The 20614-nt window shown below is 43.9% G+C and overlaps 1 protein-coding gene across 1 annotated transcript in view; it reads right to left on the bottom strand.

Moving 5' to 3' along the window:
* LOC126183531 (uncharacterized) overlaps positions 1–20614 on the bottom strand; it is a 1031760-nt gene that overhangs the window by 747303 nt on the left and 263843 nt on the right. Inside the window, exon 3 of the mRNA XM_049925600.1 lies at positions 5680–5800. Coding sequence (XP_049781557.1) covers positions 5680–5800 — 121 coding nt within the window. The remainder of the gene's footprint in view (positions 1–5679; positions 5801–20614) is intronic.

Genomic DNA, 20614 nt, shown 5'->3' with positions numbered 1-20614 from the left:
TTAACAGTCATATATGTTTCGGTGAAGTTTCACCATCGTAGGTGGGTTCATTTTATTTACTTAATATCACATATTGACGACAGTGCAGCTGTCTTTAAATTGCAGAGAGCTAATATTTTGTTCTAGTTTGTCATCTGCAATCAGAAATGCCTGGCATGGCGCTAAAATATTCATCTTTTAGTTAAGGCTAGCTTTTGGTTAGAAAAGGAAATTGTGTTTTCTCAAGGAAGAATCCTAATACCATAATTATATTTAGAAGCAAATACGGACACAGAGTGAGCTTCAGCCTCAAGATGAACATCTCAGCCTCCTCTCAGGCATTTCCAGTTACAGGCTGAGAAGTGTCAAGCCGTTTCCGACCTGCCACTTCTCATTTTTAATAAGCAAATTCATTTAATCATAGTCATGTTTAGAGCAATCAACTTATTTTTAATTCGAATTACGAAATTAGCCATAGTGATTGTAAACATCAAGCCATATTGTTATCTTCTTCTCTATACTGTAGTTGGATTTCAGTGTATGTAATTGTAGGGTTTTCACCTGTGTGAGCTGAGGCTTTGGAAAGCCAACAGTTACACAGACCAGGGGATGCGAGCCAAGATGCCCCGCTACGGACCAGGGGCGACTTGTGAAAACTCGCCAACCTGGGGGAATGGGGCGGGGGCGTTGGCTCCATGACCCCAGATGCACGGGGCAGGTACGCGACCGGCCCTTATTGTTTTGGCTCGGCGTCGCTCTAGCGCCGTAGCAAATAGGCAAATATTTTCCTCGTGCTTTAGGAAATAGTGCATAATGCTTGAAGCCAGAAGAAAGCTAGAAACAGTGGCCCGTGGAGAATCGCAACAGCAAATAAATGACCATTTTATAGCTTGAGTCTTCCATCAAAGTGCTTTCTGCTGAAGACGTTGTACCTTGCCTAGAGAGTTCCCAGAGGACATGTGGAAGGGGGACCGATTTGGATAAGAGCGCTGTCTGTCTAGCTCTCCTTAAAGCAGCCAAACTATTCAGACTCATTTCCAGTGTTCGTCATCGCTTTGTGAAAGTGCGTTTCGACAAACAGACGCCAAGAACCGGTGGAAAGGAAGATGTTTTTTTCAGCTAGAGCCAAAGAAGGAACGCATTGGGAGTTTTTAAAAACAGCTATAATGGGAGGCCAGAAGCCATTTTCAAAATTTTTGTGTGCGATAGGTGGTGCTTTAGTGAAATAAAGAAGCGAGATGATAACGTAGGCTCTATGTTGTTGTTGCGGTCTTCAGTCCAAAGGCTGGTTTGATGCAGCTCTCCATGCTACTATATGCTGTGCAAACCTCTTCATCTCTGAGTAACTACTGCAACCTACATCCTTCTGAATCTGCTTATTATATTCATTTATTGGTCTCCACGCGTCCCTCCATTACTAAATTGGTGATCCCTTGATGTCTCAGAACGTGTCCTACCAACCCATCCCTTCTTCTAGTCAAGTTGTGCCACAAATTCCTCTTCTCCCCAGTTCTGTTTACTACCTCCTCATTAATTACGTGATCTGCCCATATACGAAGCTTGCACAGGGTAGAGTAGCATGGAGAGCTGCATCAAACCAGTCTCAGGACTGAAGACCACAACAACAACAACAACAACAACAACCCATCTACTCTTCAGAATTCTTCTGTAGCACCACATTTCAAAAGCTTTTATTCTATTCTTATGTAAACTGTTTATCGCCCAGTTTTCGCTTCCATACATGGCTACACTCCATACAAATTATTTCAAAAAATCGTTCAAATGGTTCTGAGCACTATGGGACTTAACATCTGAGGTCATCAGTCCCCTAGAATTTAGAACTACTTAAACCTAACTAACCTAAGGACATCACACACATCCATGCCCGAGGCAGGATTCGAACCTGCGACCATAGCAGTCGCGCAGTTCCGGACTGAAGCGCCTAGAACCGCTCGGCCACCGCGGCCGGCTACAAATTCTTTCAGAAAAGACATCCTGACATTTAAATATATACTCGATGTTAACGAATTTCTCTGCTTCAGAAACGCTTTCCTTGCCATCGGCAGTCTACAATTTATATCCTCTCTACTTCGAGCATTATCAGTTATTTTGCTACCCGAACAGAAAAACTCATTTACTACTTTAAATATCTCATCCCTAATCTAATTCCCTCAGCAACATCAGATTCAATTCGACTACATTTCATTATCCTCTTCTTGCTTTTGTTGATCATCTTATATCCACCTTTCAAGACACTGTCCATTCCGTTCATCTGCTCTTCTAGGTCCTTTGCTGTCTCTGACAGAATTACAATGTCATCGGCAAACCTCAATATTTTTTCTTTCTTCTCCCTAATTCCTAATCCAAACGTAGGCTCACCAGACCGAAATTTCGCGAAGAGCACAGGCGAAAAACCGATCGACTGGCGAATGATTTTTACCTAGTTTTTGATGGGAGAAAAAAATAGTAACGTAACAATTACGCCATTGGTTAGAGCTGGGCGAGATTTTGTTCAACGTTGGGCCATTTTTAGATGAGAACTATGATCATAGCAGGAACAGCAGACGCTTTATAATTTCATTTATTGGCAGGGAGACGAAGAAGACACAGTTCAACGGTGAGTCATTTTTAGATTCGAGGACGATTCTTGCACTTCAGACTTCTTATTGCTGGTGAGGCAGTCTGAATGGCAGGCCAGTTGAAGTGGTATCCATCTGCACCATTCACAGTCTAACCGTTCACACACGACAATTATGGTGAGAATATCTGGCTGAATTAGCTGATCACGATGCAACGAAGTTAGGGATTTTCCACATTTCAGTATATTAACGTAGGCTCATTCATGACTAGGCAGACAGGCTTGGTTGCATGTTTATTTAATTTCTGTTTCCGATACGATGCCACAATCAACTGTTATCCACTTATGGCTATATTGTGCTGAATTAACATGTTAGGAAGTTGATTGCCACTGACACCTTTTTCCTTGTCAGATACCTTTGTCCAGCTTATCACTGTTTATTATAGTTTTATTTCACTTTTCAATTAAATGTTTTTTGTCATATGATCAACTAAATTATGTGTAATGTTCTTATTAATTTGTGCACAATGAACATTTTGCAGTAAAAGTTGGGTTCACTTGAGCAAAGCGTATGGTTTCATGGTTAGTGAAAACCTTTTTATGCTATTTATTAATACTGAATTATAGGAGTGTCAGTACTAAAGACTCATTGCTATGGGCACCATTTTTTAAGTGTCGTTAAATAAAATCGGTTGCGTAACATTTAATTAAGTATCTTAGTTCTTATGGGAGCTATGTGCCTTCATCACTCAGACTGATGCAGATCATTATATCCTTCCAGATGGAAGGTTCAGCTCAATTACCACTTCGAAAGGTAATACACTGGAGGAAAATAACAGTTATACAGTAAACGCCACACAAACATCGATATGTGATCAAGAAAATACACTAACGCAAAAAAATCGCAACACCATAAATAAATAAATAAATAAATAAATAAATAAATAATATAGAGTAGTGAAATTTCTGAAAGACATTTGTTTAGGTAACATAATTAAGTGATTAACATTATAAAATCACACGTTAAGGTAAGCGTGAGATAAGCCTTGTAACTGTGAAATGCTAATACATTAATAACCGGTGTAACTGCCAGAATGTTGAATGCAGGCATACAAACGTGATTTGCATCGTCATAGTGGTGCTAGTAGTTCCGCTCTTAAGCAACTGGCGTGAAAATTGAATGGACATCAATTTTCAGATGTAGAAACACGCCTACCGACTTTCGTTTATGTCACACATCTCCTTTTTGGTGTTGATATTTTTATTCTCGTCAGTTCATAAGGAACCCACTGACAACAAAAATTCACTGAAATATCTATAATTGTTAAAAAAAGAAAAAAATATGTTTGCTCAATGCAGAACTCTATTTCTACAATTTCAAATTAGACTGTGTCAAATTCGAGAAATATTCTCTTTGTAATCTCTCTCCTGTATCTCATTCTAGTGATGTCATTTCTCAGTTGTTTCGCCGGCAGTTCGCAATCTGACTTATTACAGATCAGTAGCTTTCGTTCCCTATACAGGATGTTACAAAAAGGTACGGCCAAACTTTCAGGAAACATTCCTCACACACAAATAAAGAAAAGATGTTATGTGGACATGTGTCCGGAAACGCTTAATTTCCATGTTAGAGCTCATTTTAGTTTCGTCAGTATGTACTGTACTTCCTCGATACACCGCCAGCTGGCCCAATTGAAGGAAGGTAATGTTGACTTCGGTGCTTGTGTTAACATGCGACTCATTGCTCTACAGTACTAGCATCAAGAACATCAGTACGTAGCATCAACAGGTTAGTGTTCATCACAAACGTGGTTTTGCAGTCAGTGCAATGTTTACAAATGCGGAGTTGGCAGATGCCCATTTGATGTATGGATTAGCACGGGGCAATAGCCGTGGCGCGGTACGTTTGTATCGAGACAGATTTCCAGAACGAAGGTGTCCCGACAGGAAGACGTTCGAAGCAATTGATCGGCGTCTTAGGTAGCTCGGAACATTCCAGCCTATGACTCGCGACTGCGGAAGACCTAGAACGACGAGGACACCTGCAATGGACGAGGCAATTCTTCGTATAGTGGACGATAACCCTAATGTCAGCGTCAGAGAAGTTGCTGCTGTACAAGGTAACGTTGACCACGTCACTGTATGTAGAGTGCTACGGGAGAACCAGTTGTTTCCGTACCATGTACAGCGTGTGCAGGCACTATCAGCAGCTGATTGGCCTCCACGGGTACACTTCTGCGAATGGTTTATCCAAAAATGTGTCAATCCTCATTTCAGTGCAGATGTTCTCTTTACGGATGAGGCTTCATTCCAACGTGATCAAATTGTAAATTTTCACAATCAACATGTGTCGTCTGACGAGACGCTGAATGGAGCACGTTATCATGATTTCATACGGGATACTCTACCTGTGCCGCTAGAACACGTGACTTTACAAGTACGACACAACATGTGGTTCATGCACGATGGAGCTCCTGCACATTTCAGTCTAGTGTTCGTACGCTTCTCAACAACAGATTCGGTAGAGGCGGACCAATTCCATGGCCTCCACGCTCTCCTGACCTCAACCCTCTTGATTTCATTTATGGGGGCATTTGAAAGCTCTTGTCTACGCAACCCCGGTACCAAATGTAGAGACTCTTCGTGCTCGTATTGTGGACGGCTGTAATACAATACGCCATTCCCCAGGGCTGCATCAGCGCTTCAGGGATTCCATGCGACGGAGGATGGATGCGTGTATCCTCGCTAACGGAGGAAATTTTGAACATTTCCTGTAACAAAGTGTTAGAAGTCACGCTGGTACGTTCTGTTGCTGTGTGTTTCCATTCCATGATTAATGTGATTTGAAGAGAAATAATAAAATGAGCTCTAACATGGAAAGTACGCGTTTCCGGACACATGTCCACATAACATATTTTCTTTCTTTGTGTGTGAGGAATGTTTCCTGGAAGTTTGGCCGTACCTTTTTGTAACACCCTGTATACAAGTGCCATTTATAGTTTTTGAGTCAATTACTTTCGGTGGGGTCTGCTGTTCTGAAATATCATGAGCACATGATGGAAATTTGTAAGACGAGCTTATGATTATCAGAGATTGTAATGAAACTGCTAGGCAGCGCTCACCTGGCAAAGGCGGCGGAGACTCGACGTCTGAGGCAAGACTGAATATCTCTTCAGAGCCGCTGCCCATCACCGAAGACCTGCTCGATCGGCCGGTCATCAGCCTGAGGGACCCGCTCACTTCCTGCAACAGACACAAACGGTTTCACTCACAACTGACAACACCTGTTCCAGTGATAGCGTCGCTTACTAAGAATATCAGCTGAGCCCATCCACCCTTCAATCCGCCGCCTCTTATAGGGTCTATATAAGCTCATTTACACCGAACATTTCTTCGTATGTGACGCAATAGCACGATTAACTGTAAAACTAGCTGTGTAATTATCTCAATCGTGATTATAAAGCCATGACGGGTTCTGCGACTGTTAACTATATCCGTAGTATCCTGTTTGGGGAAATAATTTGTATTATTTTATTTCATTTCATTCTTATTCTGTCTATAGGACGCAACACAATGTAATGTTCCAAACTTTAGCCGGGTCAGTTCCAACCGAAGCGTTCGATACGAGAATGTGTATATTAGGTATTCCGCATATCTGCTGCTTCACCGAGCGAGGTGGCGCAGAGGTTAGCGCAGTGGACTCGCATTTTGGAAGACGACGGGTCAAACCCGCGTCCGGCCATACTGATTTAGACGTTCTGTGATATCCCTAAATCGCTTCAGGCAAATGCCGGGATGGTTTCTTTGAAACGAGACGACAACACACCATTCCACATTCCAAGTAATCCTCTTACGGCACCAGTGGAGTCGTGCACGTCGATGCTGTCGCGTGAGTGTTAGACGGACTACAGGAGTGTGTGCTTATTGTCCAACTGCTAACAACAGGTTCGCAACAGTTCCTGTGGGTACTTCTGGGCTGACAAACCCTTTATTCGTGCAATGGCAGGTGTATGCTCTATCACTGGTGCCCTTACAATACGACAAACCTGGCGGGGGTCTGTGATGGGTGAACGTCCAGAACCTCGCCTACGGGTGTGAGAGTGTTCACGTGACCACTGATATCAGCATCGTTGCACAACCGACGCAGCACGTCCAACCTGTGTGGCAGTTCTCCAATAAGACCATCCGGCCACTGGGATCGCGACAATTTGACGTCTTTCAAACTCGCTAAGTTGGATGTAAGAAGCACGAGTAAGTCTCCGTGGCATGGTTTCCTGCTTGCACCACACGTTTTCAACACACTGACAAGTGAGCCTTCTGGCTGTGAGCATTTCCTGTATAAAGGTAGACACAAATGGCGCTCTGCTAGGTTCAAAATGGCTCTGAGCACTATGGGACTTAACATCTGAGGTCATCAGTCCTCTAGAACTTAGAACTACTTAAACCTAACCTAACCTAAGGACATCACACACATCCATGCCCGAGGCAGAATTCGAACCTGCGACCGTAGCGGTCCCGCGGTTCCATACTGAAGCGCCTAGAACCGCTCGGCCACACAGGCCGGCTGATTTATACCGGGTGGTTACAATTAAATGTTGTACTTGTAAGAGAAGAGTGGCTGTGGTTACCGGAAGCCGACGTCAAGTGCCAGGAGAGTCGGGTGCAGGCTACATGCCAACTTGCTGACTTCGAACGATACTGTTTGACGAGGATGACACTGCAGTCCTAAAGCGTGTCGTGGTCAACAAGGACTCGTGGTTTTTCTGTCATTACAACCATCAAGTGAACTTAAGTTGATTAGTAGACAGTCATCGAACTCCATAAAATTTTATTCTTGTACAGCATATTATCCACAGAGGAAATCCATACTTTTGTGTCCATCTCCGTTGTACATACGAGGGACACCCAATAAGCAAGTCAGTTTCGGTTGACAAAACACAGAAATGAGAGAATAACGAGTATTGTAATACTTACGTTGACACGTAATTTCATCCCTTTTTCCCAGTCCTGTTGCTTTCAACCTGATCCTAGCCCACAGAACAAAAGCTTAGTCACTTCCCCACACCCCCACCACCCACCATCCCAGAAGTCTTCACACTAATACAGTGTAACACTAGCCCACTAGCCTTTAGAATCGCTCGCTACGGTCGCAGGTTCGAATCCTGCCTCGGGCATGGATGTGTGTGATGTCCTTAGGTTAGTTATGTTTAAGTAGTTCTAAGTTCTAGGGGACTGATGACCTCAGCAGTTTAGTCCCATAGTGCTCAGAGCCATTTGAACCATTTTTTAGAATCGCTCAGTTCGGAGGAGAGGAGTGTCCACAAGTTATTGCAGGTATGCTATATCCTGCTGAAGCCACTCATTAATGACAATATTCCGTAGAGCTACCAAATTGCTGGATGTCGATTGCTACGTTCACCCAAAGTACCTAATACTTCCACGTATCTTCCATGAGCGACGTTCAATAAATAACACATTTATTTTCTCGGAAAATTTCGGTTGAAAAAAATGCGAAATTTGTTGTGGGACATCGTGGTATACTCCTGCTTCATCCCCAATGGTCTCATGAAGTTCCGATAGGTGTCGGCGCTGTACGTAGCCTTCAAAATGGCATCTGTAACACAGGTGCGTTACAAGAAGAGAGCCGTCATTGAGTATCTTTTGGCGGAAAAGCAGTGCATCGCAATACTCATAGACGCTTGCAGAGTCCATACGAAGACCCGGCAGTGAACAAAACCAAAGTGAGTCGATGAGTGAGGCGCCTGTCATCATCGCAACAAGATCGCGCAAACCTGTCTGAGCTCCCGCGTGCCGGCCGGCCGCACACAGCTGTGGCTCCAGCAATGTTGGAACGTGCGAACACTCTCATTTGAGGTGATCAACGAATCACAATCAGACACCTCACTCCTCATCTGGACGTCTCTATTGGTAGTGCCGACACACTCGTCCACCAGTTGGGGTACTCAAAGGTGTGTGCCTCCTGCTTGCGCCGCTGCCCTGAAGAGCAACGGAGCACCATCTGTGCGGAATTGCTTGCGCGTTACGAATTTGATCGTGACTTTTTTTTTGTCCAGCATCATCACAGACGATGAAGTGGGTGGGTTCAACATTACGAGCGAGAAACAAAACGGCAACCCATGGAATGGCGCCACACCATCTCTTCTCCGAAGAAAAAGTTCAAAGTCGCACGCTCATCTGATAAAATAACCATCTCTCCTCCGAAGAAAAAGTTCAAAGCCGCACCCTCAGCCGGTGACGTCATGACGACAGTCTACTGGGACTGAAGGGGTTATTCCGCTTGATGTCATCCCTCAGGGTTCAACGATCAACTCTGAAGTGCATTGTGCCGCCCTCAAGAAATTGAAAAACCGACTTCAGCGTGTACGACGCTACAAAAATGCCAACTGTCTTGTACGTCTCCATGACAACGCAAGGTCTCATATAAGTCTGTGCCCCCCCCCCCCCCCCCCGAGAGGAGCTCACAAAATTTCATTGGGCTGTTGTACCTCATCCATCCTCCAACCCGGATCATGCACCTTTCCACTTCTATCTCTTTGGCCCAATGAATGGTGCACTCCGCGAGATGCAGAACGTGGATGGGTTCAAATGGCACTGAGCACTATGGGACTTAACATCTGAGGTCATCAGTCCCCTAGAACTTGGAACTACTTAAACCTAACTAACCTAAGGACATCACATACGTCCATGTCAGAGGCAGGATTCGAACCTGCGACCGTAGCGGTCTCGCGATTCCAGACTGAAGCGCCTAGAACCGCTCGGCCACACAGGCCGGCACGTTACCCTTTCTCCTCCGTCTTCATGATGAGTGTGCTATGGACTCTCCCGATTACTGCGGTGGTCAACGACTTTCACCCGTAAGTTGTTGGTTTGACGAATATTCAGTCTCCGTATCTGACCTCGGCTGGTCCCTCTAAATCGGTGATCATAATCTCATACTAGGGGCATTCAGTAAGTAACGAAACACATTTTTTCTAAAAGTAGATTCGTTTTCTTCAGTATTCCAGTAACTCACATTATTATCCACTCTTTTGACAACAAAACGCTATTTTTCAACATGATCTCCACGCAGTACGACCGATTTACGCCACCTTACTGGGAGAGCCTGTATGCCCGCATGGTACCACTCTAGTGATCGACGCTGGAGACATCGTCTTGCTGCATCAGTAACTACCCCATCATCCACGTTCTGCGCCGGCCAGTGTGGCCACGCGGTTAAAGGCGCTTCAGTCTGGAACCGCGCGACCGCTACGGTCGCAGGTTCGAATCCTGCCTCGGGCATGGATGTGTGTAATGTCCTTAGGTTAGTTAGGTTTAAGTAGTTCTAAGTTCTAGGGGACTGATGACCTCAGATGTTAAGTCCCATAGTGCTCAGAGCCATTTGAACCCATCCACGTTCTGCATCTCGTGGAGTGCACCATTCATTGGGCCAAAGAGATAGAAGTGGAAAGGTGCATGATCCGGGTTGGAGGATGGATGAGGTACAACAGCCCAATGAAATTTTGTGAGCTCCTCTCGGGGGGGGGGGGGGGGGGGCACAGACTTATATGAGACCTTGCGTTGTCATGGAGACGTACAAGACAGTTGGCATTTTTGTAGCGTCGTACACGCTGAAGTCGGTTTTTCAATTTCTTGAGGGCGGCACAATGCACTTCAGAGTTGATCGTTGAATCCTGAGGGATGACATCAAGCGGAATAACCCCTTCAGTCCCAGTAGACTGTCGTCATGACGTCACCGGCTGAGGGTGCGGCTTTGAACTTTTTCTTCGGAGGAGAGATGGTGTGGCGCCACTCCATGGTTTGCGTTTTGTTTCCGGTCCTAAGTGAAGAACCCATGTTTCACCGCCGGTGATGACGTTTGACAAAAATGTGTCACGATCAGCCTCGTAATGCTCAAGCAATTCCGTGCAGATGGTGCTTCGTTGCTCTTTATGGTCTTCTGTTAGGGTGCGAGGAGTCCAGCGTGACACCCCTTTCAGTGCCCCAGCAGGTGTACGAGTGTGTCAGCACTACCGACAGAGAAGTTCAGTTGAACCGAGAAGTGTTTGATTGTGATCCGTCGATCACCTCGAATGGGAGTGTTCGCAAGTTCCAACACTGCAGAAGCCACAGCTATGTGCGGCCGGCCGGCGCGTGGAAGATCGAACAGGTTAGCGCGACATTGTTGCAATGATGATAGACGCCTCGCCCAACGACTCATCGTGCTTTTGTTCACTGCTAGGTTTCCGTAGACATTCTGCAAGCGCCTATGAATACCTGCGATGCTCTGGTTTTGAGCCAAAAGAAACTTGATGATACCTCTCTGCTTGGAACACACCTTGGTTCCAGACGTCACATTGCAGGCTACATATAGCGGCGCCACCTATCGGGATTACAAGAAACTATAGGGGATGAAGCGGGAGTATACCACGATGCCCCACCACAAATTTTGCATTTTTTTCAGTCGAAGCTGCCTCAGAATAAAATCTTGTATTACTTACTGAACGCCACTCGTAGAATAGACTGTATGTAGAACTATTAGGTACTTCGGGTGAAACGTAACAATGGACGTCAATAGTTTGGTAGTTATATGGAATATTGTCATCAATGAGTGGCTTCAGCTGCATATGATACACCTGAAGAAACTTGTGGGCACTTCTCTTCTCCGAACAGATCGATTCTAAAGGGTAGTTTTACATGGTGTTAGTGGGAAGTCTCCTGTAAGAGGAGGGAGGGGTGAGGGTGTGACTAGCTTTTGTTCTGTGTGCTTAGATCAGGTTGAAAGCTACAGGTCTGAGGAAAAACAGATGACTTTATGTGTCAAAGTAACTATTACCATACTCGTTTATTCCCTCAATTCGTTCAGTTATTTCTTCATATTTTGACGCAAATGAAATGTGCACTGAAAACCAGCGTGTAAGTGGACTTTCATTGTGACAGCCGACTATGGACAGGTTTACAGAGAACCTGTTTGACAGAGGGGGAAGAAAATGTCCTTGTGCAGAATCGCATACTTTAGTTACGAGTATTACACACAATCGTCACTGAAGAAGTAGTACTGATGCACTGGCTCCCAACTAAAATGTTCACCGGCGTATAATTACATGACGTTCATTGGAATGTCAATTCCAGATTGTGTGATGAGGAGAATAATGAAAAACACCTGTGAGGTGTTGCAAGACTCATATTGTGGAGGACGGCGGTTTAAATTCCATTCTTGTTCTCCGCACTTATGTTTTTCCATGAATTTCCCAAATTACTTATGGTCAATGGTCGAATGGTGTCTTTGAAAAGGCCTCCGTTAGAGCTAGGGTTCCAGTTCTAACGACCGCATCTTCGAAGTGAAGTTATGCCACTATTTTCCATCCTTTCTTTCTTATCAGTGTCGTAATTAACCGCGTATGCGGACCAACATTTGATAATGATACTAATGTTCGTCTAGATGAGCCTGATGAGCTACATGAAAGCTACATTCGGTTGCCTGTGCGTCACTGACAAGGGAACCTCCCCATCGCCACGGCGCTCCTGAGCTTACATTCTCCTTGATGTTGCCTATCTTGCGCATGGACTACTCAGTTTGTATATTTTACTAATTTTTTTCATAGTTCCACGTAACTTCTTCCTGTTTTCTCGATTGATCTGTGTTCAGTTTTTCAAGGCCTATCCACTGTGCCAACTTATAACAAAATCTGAGGGGGTTGCGACGGGGAGGTTCCCTTGTGAGCAATCCCTAGACAGATGAACGTCGTTGTGGCGTGTTTCAGTCTACTCATCGAATTTGTATAGTTAATAATAGCTTATAATCCTGATGGACAGCAAAAACTTTGTTACGCAGATCTCAGATGATACACATCCTGATGACTATTTTAGCAAAGTTATATTGTGATCTTCAGATCTGTAAGTGGCATAAATTTATTATGAGGTTTATAATTATCATACGTAATTTCGAAAAAAACTTTAACTCAGTTTTACATACCACCGGAAATGTGAATCACGAAGCTCCTACATGTGGCACATTGCCATCTGGCCACTGAAAACTTGGAAGTAAACTATGAAGTGAAAAATATCACGTAAAAGATAGCACTAAAATGTTTATGGTGACTTCGTAGCCATCGACTAAAATAACGTTTACCTCACTGAAAAGACACTTCATGGAACACTAACTACACTAAAATGAAAGGCATAACTGTATTAGCAAGCAAAAAGCTGTCAAATACATCAGACAGAGCACATTCACTGCTGTCAGATGTGTATATGCTGCTAACCGGTTCCGTACTGCCGGAAAGTTGTCAAAAGAACTGCATAACACTACAGAGAACCACAAGGTTGGAGCAGTCTTTCTTTTATGTAATATTTTTAATTTCACAGATTACCTCCAAGTTTTGAGTGGCCAGATGACAATGTGTCACACGTAGCGGCTTTGCAATTCACGTACCAGGTTGTATGTAAACCAGAGTAAACGTGTTTTCGTAGCGCGTATGATAATTATAAACCTTATAACACATTTGTTCCACTTACAGATATGAAGATGGTAATATAACTTTGCTAAAATTCGTAATCAGGATATGTATCACTGCGATGGGGACAGTGAAACTTCTATTTTGGAAGTTCTCTTTCTGACAATGACAAGTAATTACAAAGGCTATTTATTTCGACAAAGTGCTCATAACAAAAAGTACTGACAGAATCGATGTCTGTTGTGTTTATTGAATGCTCATTGTAGCATTCCAATATTAATTTATGTAACTTTCCTATGAGCTTCTTTTTGTACAATGTCACTGGAAAAAGTATTTTATTTAATATATAGTTCCATAATTTATACTTTTCATTTATTTTTCACAAAAATTATTTACATGAGAATAATATGTAAATTATTTCCTGTTGTGTACTTACTACATGCGCATACGAAGTGTCAGGATTATTTAATTTTTGGCTTATTAAAAAATATTACCTGAGGTTTATTTTAGAAATTGGATTTAATACTTAACAAAGAGCGTTTTCAATCTGGCGACTACTCATTCACTTGAAAGTTTTAGGATGGAGAACATTTATAGTGGCCAGATGTGCAATGACTGCTAGGGAGAGGTGGAAGAGGCAGTCTTCGTCTTTGGAGGCGTTTGGCTTCCCCACCTAATCGTTTCAGGTTCGTGTGGCTGGCGAGGGAGACAACAGTCCGTTGCCGAATTTTACACACGCTGCCGGGAAGCAGTGCGTTCCGTCGGCGATGCTAACGCAGCAGCTGCAGAGAAGGTGGCTGCGGTCAAAGCCCTGCGCTTCGCTAACGGCCGGCGGTTGGGCTAGCGAACGCTTGTTGTGTGGTGACCCAGTGCCCCAAGGTTCGTTGGAGCAGTTGCCAATGGGCCCATGCGCATGCGCACAGGCGAAGTCGCGTAAATAGAAACGCACTCTCCCGATTCTGACTGCTTCAAGTGTGGCTGAACTGTCTGAACAGCAGCAATATGCAGCCAGATGCTACCTGGAAAAATTTTCTGGCGCTCCCAGACTGTCAGATTCGCGCATAGGTACAGTGGTCAGAGTTATACCCTGGGGTAGTCTCCACGCGATCCGAGTTTACTTTACGTGACTTTGCTGTTGTCTCTTCTGTTACATCTCCTACGTCAAATGCAAACAAAACTGATTTATACCGGGTGGCTTTGAGCACTATGGGACTTAACATCTGAGGTCATCAGTCCTCTAGAACTTAGAACTACTTAAACCTAACTAACCTAAGGACATCACACACATCCATGCCCGAGGCAGAATTCGAACCTGCGACCGTAGCGGTCCCGCGGTTCCATACTGAAGCGCGTACAACTGCTCGGCCACACCGGCCGGCTGATTTATACCGGGTGGTTACAATTAAATGTTCTCTATTTATCAAGTTATAACACGGAAACTAATTACCGTACGAGTACCAAACTTGGTATCATTAATTTCAAGTACATAGGGAAGACCCGGCCGGGGTGGCCGAGCGGTTGTAGGCGCTACAGTCTGGAACCGCGCGACCGCTACGGTCGCAGGTTCGAATCCTGCCTCGGGCATGGATGTGTGTGATGTCCTTAGGTTAGTTAGGTTTAAGTAGTTCTAAGTTCTAGGGGACTGATGACCTCAGAAGTTAAGTCCCATAGTACTCAGAGCCATTTGAACCATAGGGAAGAGAAATAATGAAGAATCAATTCAATTGAAACACTTTTAATGTGCTGCTACGGCACATCATACCATTACATACCGGAACCATTACTGCTACAAAAGGGGCTCAATATGGCTCCCATTAGGGTCCAGAAGAGTCTGAAAGCGCAGGATTGCATTCTGCACAGCAGAACGAAGCATGTCTGTATGTTTGCTGGCTACCTCTCTAACAAGAGAGCGCAGCATAACAATGCTGCGCTTCAGATCAGCACATGTGTTCCCCTGGTAAACCCTGTCCTTGAGGTAGCCCCACAACCAGAAATCACAGTGTGTGGGACCTGATTATCACGCCGGCCAAGCGTTTGGAAACGCTCGGGTGATAATTCGATCGTTTCCAAACGTGTTTCGGACAAGCAGGTGAACTACACGAGCGATGTGCTGTGGGGTACCACCTTGCATGAAAACTGTTGAGTTCAGTGCGTCTCTGTCTTGTAAGGCGGGTATGACATGCTGGCGAAGCATATCGTAGTAACGCTGGTGAGTCACACTGCACGTCTTTGATCCTTGAGCAATAATGAACGTAGCCGTGAACCCACACCATACGGCACGGGCGGGCAGGAATCCTGCACGTGTGCGATGCACTTGCACGTGTGCAGTGAACAGGTGTTCTGCGTGCACACAGGGGCAACCTGGCCACCCGCTTCTCTCCAGTCCCCACCATACCGTCTCTCCGCTTCTTCCTCTGTAATGCGTTTTGTTTCCTGGCCTGCTTTATTGAATGAAGGATTAAGGTTAGTAGGAGTGCTTGAAAGAAATGGTTCAAATGGCTCTGAGCACTATGGGACTTAACATCTGAGGTCATCAGTCCCCTAGAACTTAGAACTACTTAAACCTAACTAACCGAAGGACATCACACACATGCATGCCTGAGGCGGGATTCGAACCTGCGACCGTAGCAGTCACGCGGTTCGGGACTGCAGTGCCTAGAACCGCACGGCCACCACGGCCGGCTGCTTGAAAGAAATCGTGGTTTGAAAGAGTACCTATTACCTACGATACGTTTTATTTAATTATCACAGGAGGAGTTTACAATACGTTTAATGTCTGGAACAAGATTTCTACATAAAACAAACGCAATCAGTTACGTAAATTTTCGTTACTGATGTTTGCTCTTAACCGAGTCTTATTAATTTTCATAACAGAAAAAATCTCTCACAAACGTATGTCGGGCCAAACATTGACATTATCTTCGCGGCTTCACGGTGGAAAGTCGTGATAAATATCTATTAAACGTCCTGCCAAAAGGAACTTGTCTCTCAGACGAGAATTATGCTGTAGAATCTACAGTGCAGATCTATTAATTCCATTTGCAAACTGGGATGAATATCATCTACAGAAACAGCAAATTGTCTCGAGAACTAATCAAAACCTTGGGATAAGTATGATATATCCCCAAATCGCTTGAGAAATTCCTCTTATATTGCACTAAGTACGGGAACATATTGAAATTTATTATAATGGCGTTCAATATTAAACTTCCGCTGACCAGCGAGAATACTGTCACATATTATACGTTTCGAATTTTCACGTTTTTGCACAAAGAAAAAATGATTCTCCCATTCCCTTTTAAAAGATAGCAAATCTCCACTTGTCCGTTTCCTTGATTCACTCTGTATTTTTCCGGTTCTTGAAATACAACGTTCACTACGTAGTGGTCGCTTCGCTTCAACGTCCGCAGCTTGGCCTGGTACTACACTGCCGCAACCTGCCGGCTGTCGTCACTGTCCCGTTTGACGATTGCAGACGAGCAGCACACGTGCAGTACTGTGCGCTCATGAGCCGCGTGCAACGTTTACCCGCCCCTGCCATACGGTGACACGTTCACCACACAGAGGAACTTCATGCATAGTGACTGGAGGTGAAGATCCCCAAAGTCGGAGAAATTCTGTGTGTTCACCTCACCCAGCAACTTCGTCTGTCCATTGGATGGCCCACGGCCAGCCCTCATCGACTTCAGTCCTTGAGAGAAAGTGGAGAGCGAAGTCAACACGTCGTTGTGCGTCCTGTGGTGCAAGCAACTGCACGAGGTGGATCTTGTACGGATACCATTTGAGACTCGTTCGAAGCACCTTCCGTACAGCGGACCACGGGATGTTCAACTGTCGTGACGCAGTGCGCGCACTGCCTGACGATCGGGAATTGCCCGCAGCGTTGTCTGCCATATCAACTGCGATTTCATCAACTACCTGTGGTGCGACCGGTCGTCGGCCACTTTCCGAACCTACGGCCAGTTCTCCAGTCGATTCGAACTTCGTCATCATGCTTCGCATGGCAGGTGGAGAAAGAGAATCCTTCCGTAATCCTTGCAGCCGACGATATTCTCGAAGTGCAGCTGCAGCAGTGCTTTTGTTTTGATAAAAGAGCATCACCAATAATGCCTTGCTCCTTTTGCCCATGCTCATGTTGACACGTCAACAAGTGCACTGCGACTGGTCAGGTGTGTGAGACTATGAATCACGATGACTGATCACGGCACCTGGTGGCCATAGCTGGAACTGGACGGTGGCGCTGTGACGCATGGGAATCAAGTATCCCAAACTTTGGACATTACTGCTACCAAGTTTGGTACTCGTACAGTAATTAGTTTGCGTGTTATAACGTGTTAAATAGGGATAGTTCAATTATAACAACCCGAAATATGGCTGGGAGCTAATTAAATACGTTTACACAAGCCCGGAAGATTGAAATATGTGATTACTTTCAGTTTTCTGATTTCATTTTATTTTCACGTTATTAGCAATCAACCATTAAACGTCTTGCAGAGCAAAGAAGTTATTTTTGTCGGTTTGCTAAAGAAATTTAGGTTTAATTAATCCTTTCTTCAGAATCAGACAATTTATTTGAACCGAAGTGTTTCCTCCCACATTATTGCCTAGTTTCAACTGTTCCCTCAGTTTCAAGAGCAGATTTTCATTTTCTGGCACGTATGGCATTATACGATAATACAGAACCAAACATGAAATAATACAGCACTGGTACACCAAGAAAATTGGCATCCCGAAAACCACACTGCAAAGCTTAATAACAGGTATTTCAGCGTGAATCTCGGCATACGAATGTGCGTTTTAAGTCGAATTAAGCATTTGAATACGGTTTACGAAATTCCGATTCCCTTGGCGTATTCTCTGATGTCGTGTTTCTTTTATGACACAAAGAAAGATCTTTTAATCCTATATACGTGCAAACATCCGTAAATGTTCACTTAACGATCACTAAGCAGACAAATTTGGTCAGTAGTATTGAATAAAATATTTTCTTTCAAATATATTGACAGCTTTAGCAGACTTTTACAAATCTGCATTCTGTGAAACACAATGTTTTTCGATCCCCAGATATGTTTCAACGCTTATCTGGTACCTCCTCTAGGCTTTATGTAATTTCTTAATGTGTATTGTTTACGTCTGAAATTTACAGATTGACGTTCTTTGGTAATTTATTGACTGGCAACACACCATGTTTTATCACTGCAACTCACCAAGTCGCTTTATATTTAGTCGTAGAGCAAACTATAAACTGCCACTTGTACAGTTCCTTGGTTTCAGAGATAACCTTGTTAATTTTTATACAGTCTGAAACAGTCATGGAAAACTTATTGTAACTTTTGTCTTTAGTTCTATTGTATACTAGCAACTGTTTTCTTATTATTTTTTCATGAAATATGTATTTCTTCTTACCAGTATTTTGCAGTGATGTGTGGATGGAAAGCTGATTAGAAATGCTACACAACAGTATTGGAGAGTATGAATAAAGTATCTATGTTCAAGTCACCACACAGGAAAATATTAGGGTACTTTGAGCTGTAGAATCTAGTTTGTAAATTAATATTATGCCAAGGACTGCTATCTTATTTTGTATTCCTTATCTGGATAAGATATGATACAACAGCCGCTCTAAGTACAACTACTCCGTATATTCCCTTCAAATAACGTGCCGCAGTGCTGCACATGGTCACCTTTTTAAACTGAGTTTTTTGTAATAAAAACTTCGTAGTTCTATGCGTTAATTAAAATTTTTCCCAAGTTTCCATCTTAATTTATGTAGAGGACACGGTGCTGTGAAGTCGGATGACTCTTTTTGAAACACCTTGCATATCTAAAGAACAACGGACAGTCTACCTGTAGGTATCACATCAATTATGTTTGCCCCAGAGAGTACCGGTTAAATGCTCTCCCTTCAGAACAGAGTCAACATATTAACACAGTGTTCTACCGTATTTTAACACCAATACTGTAAATAATTTTTTTAAATCACTGTAATAAAAGGCCAATTAATGAAACGTTTATTTGGTGGAGAAAACTGCTAGATTTTAAATTGTTAATATTCTATACATTAGCCCTTTGGCTCCCGGGCAGTTCTTTAGCTATTGCTGATACATTCAAGCTACAAAAGCTCATAATTAACTTGAATGTTGCCGCTATGAATGGGATGCAAGGTATAAGAGGTACGTGTTTTGTTGGTGGTTATTTCACAACTATACGTGCACAAACTCAGGGCGACTACAGAATTACTCCGACCAGATGCAAGAATGTCTAGTAAGACTTGCACTACAATGAATGTTTTACTATACAACGGAGAGCGCACTTCGAAATTTTCTAACAGGTTAAAACTGTGTCCGGGCCAGGACTCGAACGCGGAACCTATCATTTAGCGACTAATGCTCTTATCGATTAAGCTGCCCAGGAACGACTCACAAGCAGCTTTTATAGCTTTAATTATGCCAGCACATCCCTCCTACATCACAAAAGCTATTTTGCCTGCTAAGCCGCATCAGCGCTACTGGAAGAAACAAACACTCAACACTGCGCTGCAGAGTGAAACGAACTCTTGGTTGGGGCTGAGCCATTTCTTCTAGGCGCGCAAGTCCACCAGAATAGGCAGGATAGTTTCTGTGAGGTTTGTAAAGAACGAGATCGGATACTAGCAGAAGTGAGTCTGTGAGGGAAAGGGCAGGGTGTAGAGAGGGGTGGTTTGCCAGAGAGACTGCGAACCGCCGTGTGTTACGCGCTTCTGATGCCCTCCCAACAGTATCGACTTTTGCGTCCATTTCAGTGTCTGCCCGTGATATTAAATCTCTGCCCCATTAAATCGACTCGGAGGGGTGAACGTACTCTGTACGATGTCTGAGCCGTAAGATGACGAGGGGGGTGGGGGTGCATCCTTCACTGGAAATGCCAGCAAAATCGCTGAGGATCCTCTGCTGCAGCTGGTCTTTTGTGATGACCAAAAAGACTTCCGCGATGTGGGTGAACGTCATCCATTTAGTGATGCAATTCATGATACGACTGAAAACTTAAAATTTTATGAGAACTGAAGCCTACGTCTAGGGATCGAATTGCGATAACACGGCGCCACTTGAGGGATTTCTATCGGTACCGTAATGTATAGAATAGATTAAATTAATCAAGTAAGAGGTCCACCAGGAGCCACTGATATATCGTCTCAGGTAACATTTACTTGGGCCCGATTATCACACTATCAGTCTGTGAATGAGATGAAGCTTTGTGTTGTGAGTAAAACGTGGAACTTCCGAACGCCACAGATTATTTGCAACGCCTCTTTTCCTGCTTGTGAATAATTCACAAGCGTTGGTACCTATGGTTTAGAGTTATTCTGAACTATGCGGTGGAACAGCCCCCGTTTCGTAATTTGAAGCATCAATTGCTAATAATACTCATTCCCCAGACGTGAAGGCAGCTTTAGGCATGATTTCAATATCAGGAACTTCGTTAGAAATTCAGCAGCAATAGAATAAAAAGTACATTTTTCGAAATGTAGTTCAAAGGTAGTAAAACATATGTGGGAATACAGCAAGAAATGCATGCTTGAACATAAATGGAGATGCCCCTTTCTAGGCGCTTCAGTCTGGAACCG

Source organism: Schistocerca cancellata, chromosome 4, assembly GCF_023864275.1.
Source record: "Schistocerca cancellata isolate TAMUIC-IGC-003103 chromosome 4, iqSchCanc2.1, whole genome shotgun sequence".
In the NCBI taxonomy this organism is placed as follows: domain Eukaryota; kingdom Metazoa; phylum Arthropoda; class Insecta; order Orthoptera; family Acrididae; genus Schistocerca; species Schistocerca cancellata.
Note: the sequence above shows the minus strand (reverse complement) of the source record. Positions and strands in the feature narration are given on the sequence as shown.